Genomic DNA, 9473 nt, shown 5'->3' with positions numbered 1-9473 from the left:
AAGTGTGCTGGGCAGTGCCTGCACCTCAGTGTGCTGCCTGGACAGTGTGCCCCCTTACCCACTGAAATCACACACACACTGCTCCAGTGAAAAAATTCATGGGTAATTTTAAACCAGCTGCTGGTTCTGAGGAATGAGAAAGCTCCTTATAAGCTCTCATAGCCGCTGCCTGTAACAAAGATGGTATTTCTGTACTTTTAAATCACCTGTGAATGCAAACAGTGTCTCTGCTGAACTTTGTGCTACCAATAATTTATGTACAGACTGTGGTCTTCTACATTTGTATCACCCATTGGCGGGCTACAGACCAGTATTTTGGTAGGAGCCAGGTGGCCAGAATTGTCAGTATAAGTAGTAATGGCCTTAAAACAGTAACAGCGATGCAGTACTCATCACATGCAGGTCTGTCCCATTCTGGATGCCACTTGGAATCATCTGTAAACAAAACAATTCACTTGTTTTTAAGGGTAACTGCATCAAGGGCAACAAATGGAAGCAGTAATTTGGTGGTACTTACAAATGACTTTGTCACGCTCTGCATTTCCTGGAAAGAGAGAAACAAAGTGAACATAAGCAGACTTACAGGTTAGAAACGATTTGACTCTAAGCAAAAGGGAATGAAGTGTGGCTTTCGCCCCATGCCTTGTGTTTAACATCTTCAGCCTGCAGCTAGCAGCCCTGTGAACCTGGGACCACCTCACGTTCCTGTGGTGCTGATGTTTTAACACCACCTTCCCACTCCTTTAGTTCACCCAAGGTTGAGTACTGGAGAAAAGTGTGACCATACTCCCCAGGCAGATGTCCATAGCACAGTGCCCTGTCCTTATGGGAATTGCAGAAGCTCTCCTTCCCTCCAGACTCCATGCAGCCATTTCAAAGCCAAGTGCAGGCGAGTCAGGTAGGCTGCCAAGGACTCAGGCTGAGCACCACATCCCCGTGAAAGGCTCTTGCATGTCAGCCTTACTCTCTCCTGTTCTTAGGGGAAAGCAGATGCCCTGGCCAATGTTCACTGAAGCAAGCAGCTTTGGCAGTGCCATGGCAGCTCTCCCCACCCACAGAGGCACGGCAGGAGCAAGGCTTACTTGGATCTGCACCAGTTCAAGCCACAGCTCATGCCTCAGCTAATAAACTGGAGCCTCCAGGAGAGGACATGTATCCAATTCTCTGCTTCCTATTTTGGCAAGCAGTAACTTCTGGCAGGGATAATAGCACCTTAATTGCGGCCACCACATCTCCTGTATCATACCCTCCAGCAGCTGAAGAGCAGACCCCATCCCGTCACTCCCCAGGAGAGAAAACAGGCTCTTTCTGCCCTCCTCCCCTCTCTTTGTGCATCAGTGCTCACTCGGCTTCTGACTGCAGTTTTTCAGGCCGTGCCTGCCTCCTGTCGGTATCTTCTGTGTGATCTTTCCCTTTCTACATGTGTTTGGTTGTCTGAACAAAACAATTCACTTGTTTTCAAGTGTAACTGCATCAAGGGCAACAAATGGAAGTCATCATCTGTGCCTGGGGATGAGGACTGGTTGTCTTCTACTTACGACACAGATTGCTGGCACACTGGTCGCCACTGCAGTCACTGCACGGTACTCCGGTCTTGTATGGGTGCACTGGGAAATTCCCACTGCAAAGGAAAGTAACACTGCTCTTCTCAAACAGCACTTGGGAGGAGAGCATTAATACGCAATGCTAATTAGTTTTTAACCCGAGTTTTGCTTCACTTCTGTTGAGTGAGTGATGAGTTTTGGACAGTCCTGTCTGAATGCCGTGTGCCCAAGACATGCAGTGAAGTAGAAGACATTAAGTGTAAAGTGGCACCCTGTTGTTTAGGAACCTGGAGACAACAGTATTGCAAACTTGGAAATTAAAGCCGTCTCAAAGCTGGCTAATTTATATGCTCTGTGGGCTCTCAAAGCTGGCTCTAGCTACGGAAACAGGAGCAGGTTCAGTTACTGCCTATGGGTGTGTGTATTCAGTCTTGAAAAGGAATATCTGGTGCTGGAGAATCTCTCATAGGTAGTGATTTCATTCATTTCTTGGGAAATATTTTAGGAGTGATGTGGGTCTCCCTCCTACCTCTGCCAGTGGTGTGAGTAGCACAAACTACCTCTGCCCAGGCTCTTGGCTTGGTATTACCTGCCCACATCTGATCCTGCACAGCTCAGTGCTTCTCTTTGCTTGCTGCATGGCCAAAGCAATATTTACAGCATGCCTCAAACCGCCCATAAACACAGAAAGAGGGATTTTGTAAGCATGCAATCTCAGCAGTGCTAAACTTCATGGTAAAACCTTGTTACTTTCAGCAAGGTGAGGCTTTCATTGCTTGGTCTAAGCTGAAGAGTATATTCACTTAGAAACTGAAATTGTGTATGCATCTTGCTTGGGCCCTCGGCAGAGTTGAAAAGAGTTAAGAATTGGTTAAAAAAAGAACTGAAGTTGCTGCTTCACAAAAGCAACAGCTGGATGTGACATTACCCCACTTCTTAGTGTGCAACAGCCCGTTTGCAGTGTCCTCACCCAGCAGGGAAGGGCCCAGCTTTAAAGCCCTGCCTAGAGCCCCCTGCCTGCCCAGGTAGCACTCTGTCTGCTTTGCTGGGTGCTGGTGAGGGCACCACTCCTCTTCCTCATGGGGTCCTTGCCAACACAGGGCAAACGATCCCATTTGATTTTGGTCCTCTGCACAACACGTTTGGGTGTGGGGCTTCTGGAGAGAACAGCAGCTGCGTCATTTCAAGGTATCTGGTCAGGGTACATATTCTTCCAGGGATGAAGCATGAGCAAAAGGAATGCCAAACTTGCTCGAGTTCATGGTTCACCTGGCCTTGGCCCAACATAGTATCCATGTAAAGCTTTAAAGCTGTATTTAGACTGTGGTGGCATTAATTAGCAGGAGAAGGGTAAAACTCATCCATCCTAGCTGGATATCCTACTGACTATGTGTATGAAGGACCTCTGGATGAAATATTGTGTTGAGCAGACCCAGCCTCATGAGCACCCCACTGCCACTAAGACTGCAACTGCAAGCATTGCACACTTCAATATTTATTTGAACTAGGGGCTTAATTCTGCAGGCATGTGTTGGAATATATTCAGACTTTGGGCTTGCACCTTGGCAACTGTATTTTCATGCCAGCATCTTGTGTTTTACCCTTGCTACCAGTCCCACTGCTTTTTGGCTCCAATACATAGCCCTCATCTAGGAAAAACAAAAAGCTGCTTGGACAGAAGCGTACCTCTTTCTCTATTCTGGGGCTCATTTCCGCCCACAAATGACAGGAATGTCTAATAAAGTTGCATGCTATGGGAGGAAAGAGATAGGACCCAAACCCTGTGGAATATTCATAATGAAAAGCCTTACGCCGGCGCATAGTTGCAGACAAAGTGTGCTGCGTTGACTATGGAGATGTATGCCACGCTGGGACAGAAGTGGACAGCACAACCAACCTTGTAGCTTGTAGCCCAAACAACCTGCAAAGACAAATGGGTACACCAGTGACAAAGGCTTTACTTCAGCATCTGAAGTGTTAGAAGACCTGCAATCCTCCTCTGGGTTCTGACATACTGAGGAGCAGTCCTTGGGCAGACTTCATGGGGAAAAGCAGCAGTGATGGACCTCAAAATCACAGCTTGTTTGTAAAAATGACTGATTGCTTTATCTCTTTTACCACATATTTGTTAAATGAAGTGCAAAGAAAGAATAACTGGCTGTAAGCGGTTGACTTCCTTTCTTGCCAAGGAGAAGGTGAAGTTCATCTCCTGTGCTTCAAGCTAATCCATTAGCTTTCTGTCTTTCCTGCTGGGAAGATCAGCTCAAACCTGTGCAGAAAAGGCTGCATGATCTGCTACAGTTCCCTGAGGGCCAATTTCTCCAGTACTAAATCCTGTGGGGATGTATATGCAAATTGCCAAAAGGCACTAGTGTTATGGAAGGAGCAGGCAGAAGAATTGCATCATCTAATGATCCTGTCCACCAGAAGCCTTTCTGTGCTGTCCAGCATCCTATATCCAGCTCAAAGATCACAGTACAGCTAAATGCTGCAGTCCTGGAAAAATAAATCCCATGAGAGGAGCAGAGGGGAGACAAGAGCACAGTGGCACCAGAGTGCGATACAACAGCAGCAATGACTATGTGAGCAGTATGGACAGATCCTGGCAGCACAGGAGAGAAACACATTCGTGCCTACATTGACTTGAAGGGGAGGCCTGGCCCTTCCTGGCTTTGCTTGTTTGATGCCAGCTCTGGGAAGAGGTGACAATTCTCAGGCTCCTGAGGGTGTTCTCAGGGCAGTGACAGAGCAGAGGTTGCTCCTGACACCAGTCATAGACAACTGCATCCCTGAGGACTGCCAAGGACTGAATCATAGGACCTTCCCCAGTCCAGGTGGCCACGGGCTGAGGCATATGCTGGGGACAAGGCTGTGGGAACTGTAGTAACTGTGCCCAGAAAAAATCCGCTTCTCCACACCTGGGAAGGAGGAAGAGGAGAAATGCAATGCCTACCTGTGTATAGTGGCCACATGTTGCTGTGCACTTATTGGTGTAATAATTGTATGCCTTGACCTCACTGTGCCAAGAGGTGATTGCTGCTTCTGCAGTAAAGGCAGAGAGTGAGCCAGTCCAGATGTTTTCTCCAACAGAGGTAAATTTGGGGTGAGCTTGCCCTGGCTTTTTGAGATACGTATTATGCATAAACAGGCATTTCTTTGCCCAAGCTTTTGCAGTCTTTGCCAAATCCGGATCCCAACTCTGCAAAACAAACAGTCAAAAATAACTTTGGTATATTATTTATGCAGTAATCCAAAGTAACTTTCAGGAAAAGCTGTGTCTCAGTAACATATGTGCTTTGGGTTCATTTGGGTTTTGCTTCTGCTGAGACTCACAGGGTAAGTGGTAAATTGGCTTGTAAGTTCATTTCTGAATTGAACTTAGTTACTCACTAAACCTGAGGAATTTTTTGGGGCAGTGGGTGATCTTGGCTGACTACTTTGTTGGACACCAAGAGCTGTATGTCAGCCAAACACAATATTTGGGGCAAAATGTGCATTTGAAGGCTGTGCTGGCCATGAGAGAACATGAATGCAAACTGAACAGTGAATTAACATTAAATCTGGAGATTGAGGGTTATGCTCACCATACCAATGAGGCAGGAGCCTCGTGCAGCCTCATGCATTAAGGCCACTGCTTGCAGGTCAGTTCACAAGCACACTGGGATTCCGGGGACAGTTTAAACTCAGCCCCTTGGTTAGCATCTTTGTGTTTGGTGCCTTCAAATGCTAGTGATGAATTGATATTTGTGGAATGACTCATTCCCTTGCTATTCAATCCTACAGAAAGTGGTGATTTAAGCAACTGAGTTATAGAAATGCCTTTTGTTTGCACTAGAGGTGGTGTCTGTTCTTGCTGGGTTTTCTTGTGTACACAACTGAACTGAGCTATTAGAGCATTGCACCTCCTGGAAGATACAGTACCAGAAGTGTATGCCTAGTTGTACTTGGTATCATGTAAATAAAGTTTTCAGCACTGCTGGACTAATTTGAACATTTCTTTTTTAAAATGTTTTTTTATTGGCCCTTTTCTAAATGAATTAAAGTATCTCATTTGCTTCTGCAAGCAAGAGAACCACCAGAGTACTAGTTTTGAACAGATTAGTAGCAGTGCCAAAGGAAAAGGCAGTTGTTAGATTTTATGACTATGTTTTACCTAAATAACTTTTCTGGACCATAGGTAAGTCCAAAACTGCATGTATTGTTTATGTTACCAAGTAGTAATTAAAAATGGGAAGATCACATCAAGTGTGAGACTTGAAAATATGCTGTAACCTCTGTCATCCATTTCTTCCTATGGCTAACATTTGTGGGGGGTATATTTCCCCACTGTGGTGAGTTGCCCCTGGCTAATGCCAAGTGCCTACAAAAGCCTCTCTATCACAGCTCTCTTCAACTGGGCAGGAAAGAGAAAATAGAACAAAAGGCTTGTGGGTCAAGAGAAGGACAAGGAGTGATCACTCACCAGTTGTCCTTGGCTGTCCTAGTGCAGGCTTCACACTGGATCAGACTCTGGGCATCTACCTGCTACAGTGTGGTGTCGTCCACGGGCTGCAGGTGGATTTCTGTGCTACCATGGACCTCCTTCAGCATGGCCTTCCCCACAGGCTGCAGGGGAATCTCTGCTCCACTGCCTGGAGCACCTCCCCCCTCTCCTTCTCCACTGACCTTAGTGTCTGTATGGGCAGTTCCTCTCACATGTTCTCACTTCCCTCTGGCTGAAATTGCTTGTGCATAGTCACTTTTTCCTTTCTGAAGTGTGTTATCCCAGAGTCACTACCACAGTGGCTGATGGGCTCAGCCTTGGCCAACAGCAGGCACACTTTGGAGCTGCTGGCATTGGCTCCACTGGACATGGGGGAAGCTCCTGGCAGCTTGTCACAGAAGTCACTCCCATAGCCTCCCTGCTACCAAACCCTTGCCACACAAACCAAATACACCCACAAAACTAACACATAAATCATTTGTCTAGGACCTGGTATATCCAATTTTAAAGGCAAACTTGGGGCAGGGGTCTTATTTCAAGTGAGCGGTTAGTATTTCCTCTGATGATAACTTGTAAGTACAATGAACAAAACTGGATCTGGCATTCCAGCCCTGGAAGATAAAACTTCTGCAACTTAAGACAAAAGTTGCAATTTGCATCTTGACAATGCTCTGAGATCAGAAGAAGATCATGATGAAAGATGTATGACAGTGGTAGATGCACTTTAGTGCTTCATGGCCTTTTCATGTTCACATTCTGCTTTTTAGGAGTCCACACATCTCTTTTCTCCTTGATCCTATTATGGTATTGAGTTTAAAGTTCCATACAGGTATACATGATAATAAGTTTAAAGGTCAATTAATAAGTTTAAATACACTTTCTGTTTTGGGGTGAATACTTAAACTGGCTGACAATTGAAAAGCAGCACACAGGAGCTGATAGTTCAGAATGATCTTTAGTTTAACTGTAGTTATACTCCTTATTTGCTTATAATACTACATTTATGCAAAAAGATTGGATTAAATGGCATGGGAAAAAATGCACAGGACAGGGAGATCTGCATGCAGCTATCACTGCTGTTGGAGGAAATAGTACTTTAAATTGTTTTCTCCTCATGAACTATTTCTCAGTTTTGGTTTTATAACTAGTTGCTTGCTGATTTAAGGAGGAAAAGATGCATGTATAATATGCAAAAATGATGTGAGGCAGCAGTAAGTCAAAGGAGACTGTTGCGGTGAAACTCCTTCTGCTGGTTTTGAGGAGTCTTAGAACAGTCTTAAGAAGTGCTTTGAGTGAATGATAAAGGGCTCAAATTTGTCAGTAAAACCAATTTTAGATCAACATTCTAATTTTATAAGGAATGTATTGCAAATATCGATGGTTGGGCTTTCTTCTTGCAGTTAAAGGAGTTTTCTGTCTTGTATGTTCTTTTAAAAACTATTTGGTCAAAAGATGGAAATGCCCTAATTTCACAGTCTTAATTTTCATGTATCTAGGTGGATAATTGTTTACAGCAAACAGAAGTTCCCTGGGAAATCAAGCAACCATCTTCTTTTCCTTCTTTTTGAAGTGCTTTTGAAGTGCCACTGAAAAATGAAGAACGACACTGTTTTCAATTCCATAATGGATTTTAGCATGTATTGCTCTGCTTAATCCACACAAATTGTTCCTGGGAGAGGTCATATTTAAGACTAGGATTTTTGAATTATTTTAAAAGAAACCATGATTTAGTTCTTGGTTTAGGTGTATTTATTTGCTTTCTGTTTCTTAAGCTGCCTTTTTTTTTTTTTTTCAGAATTCAGCTCTTTACTTTTTCAGAAGAAGAAATTAGGCACAGTTTAAAAAGATGCGTACTGCTCTTTTAAGACATCCAAGCAAGATTTGATTAGTGTAGGGCCAGCAAAGCAAAGCATAAAAGTCTGAAGCAACATGCGCTAGAAGTTCAGGATGCCCAGACGGAGAAAGAAGAAACAGATGCATCTAGGAGACAAACTAAATCGCTTCCTGTCAGGTTTGCAACTCGAGCATGATCACTGTCACTTACCCATCCCTAATGGGCACTCAGCTTTCAGTGTTTCACAAGGAGAAATGGAAAATGAACCTTTTTATCTGGTTTTTTTTTTTTTTTTAAACTTCTGTTGGGGTGTTGCTAATTACAGAAGTGGTTGTGTTTTCTTCTGGGGCTCGGTGCTTTTCGGCTTCCCCTGCAGCCACAGCACTAGGAACAGCTGCTCTGCTGGCTCAGCTCCTGAGAGCCTCGCAGAGAGTGCCCAGAGAGAGCTCTCCAGCGCTGTTTGGCAACGGCTCTGCCCCTGCCGACTCAAGTATAAAGGTTGTGCTCAGGTCTGCCCATAAATCACACCTCAGGCTGTTGAGCTGTCTGAGGTGCCTTGGAACGAGGAGGCTTTTCACAGTCAGTCAGGCAAGACTATACACGTAGCCGATTGTATAAATCCACCTGATAATCAGAGCCTTTTTTCTCTGTTTAAAAAGCAATGACACAAGGAGGGTAGATTTTTTTCCTTATTTTTTTGCATTTGAATCAAAACAATATCTGAGAATCATAAACACCATCACAATGCTACACACGTGTACACAAGCAAGATCCCTTACCATGTAGAGCATGTTGCTGGCTGATGGTTTCACTCCAGACCGGAATCTGTTGTGGCTCTGCACACATTCCTCGATAAACTTTGGATCTCCAATATTAGGCAATGTCGATGGTTCATAGGAGTCCGAGATGTCACACAAGTGCAGTAATGCCAGCACAAAAGCAAACAATCTGCTGGTCATGCTCCTCAGCACCTGGTCTCGCAGCTGTAAAAGCAGAAAGCTTCACCCGAATGAGGGAGGTTTCAGCTCCTCCAGCAGCATTCGGCTCGAGGCTTGTGGGCTGGACTGGTCACCATGGTGACTGAGCGTGGGGTTAGGCACAGGAAGCGAGTCACACTGCAAGATGGTTGGTTGCTGGGGGAGCTCGTGTCAGGGCTGGGGCAGCCTTGTCTCAGACTTTTCTTTCTTCCTTCTTTCTTTAATTGTGCTGGGCAAGCTCCTTTCCTGCCCTGTGGGCTGTGTTGTTGTTCCTTTGGGCCCGGTCATCCCATCCATAGCAATTGCTATGGACTGCAGAAATGTTTTGGACAAATGTTCTGCTTTTAATGGAAAGAGGCTGTTGCTCGGAGCCAAATCGCTCTGGTGAATACTTTATTTCAACTATAGCTTTCACCACAGCACAGTGAACAGTGACTTTGGTGGTTGTAAGGCTGAAGTGTTCAAGGTTAATGACTCAAACTAATGGGACATCTGCGAAAGCGCAGGGGCTTTGCCCAGCCCGGGTTCGCACTCCCAAACAAAGGGGAGGGGATGAATTTTTGGATGTGTGGTGACCAAACCTCTGATCTGCATAACAACATCCCAGGAGCAGAGGGGTCGAGCACACCCCACCC

At 45.1% G+C, this 9473-nt stretch overlaps 1 protein-coding gene across 1 annotated transcript; it reads right to left on the bottom strand.

Moving 5' to 3' along the window:
• Positions 1-274: 274 nt before the first annotated feature.
• Positions 275-8820, bottom strand: LOC103800154 (glioma pathogenesis-related protein 1-like). Its single transcript, XM_009072523.1, has 6 exons — positions 8641-8820; positions 4498-4743; positions 3356-3465; positions 1539-1621; positions 518-544; positions 275-435 (listed from the first exon to the last, which is right to left on the bottom strand). Exons 1-6 carry the CDS (start codon positions 8818-8820, stop codon positions 275-277), a joined length of 807 nt encoding a protein of 268 aa, XP_009070771.1.
• Between the last annotated feature and the right edge of the window lie 653 nt (positions 8821-9473).

This window comes from Acanthisitta chloris, unplaced genomic scaffold, assembly GCF_000695815.1.
Source record: "Acanthisitta chloris isolate BGI_N310 unplaced genomic scaffold, ASM69581v1 scaffold5334, whole genome shotgun sequence".
Lineage (NCBI taxonomy): Eukaryota > Metazoa > Chordata > Aves > Passeriformes > Acanthisittidae > Acanthisitta > Acanthisitta chloris.
The sequence above is the reverse complement of the archived record's forward strand: the minus strand, read 5'-3'. Positions and strand labels throughout refer to the sequence as shown.

Bases quoted from the DNA above. Each gene is read 5' to 3' on its own strand.
- LOC103800154 (XM_009072523.1), bottom strand. From the start codon at position 8,820: ATGACCAGCAGATTGTTTGCTTTTGTGCTGGCATTACTGCACTTGTGT. The intron at 3,466-4,497 runs GTAGGCATTGCA...TTGTCTTTGCAG, and splicing joins CATGTGGCCACTATACACAG to GTTGTTTGGGCTACAAGCTA. The intron at 436-517 runs GTAAGTACCACC...TTTTGTTTACAG, and splicing joins AGAGCGTGACAAAGTCATTT to ATGATTCCAAGTGGCATCCA.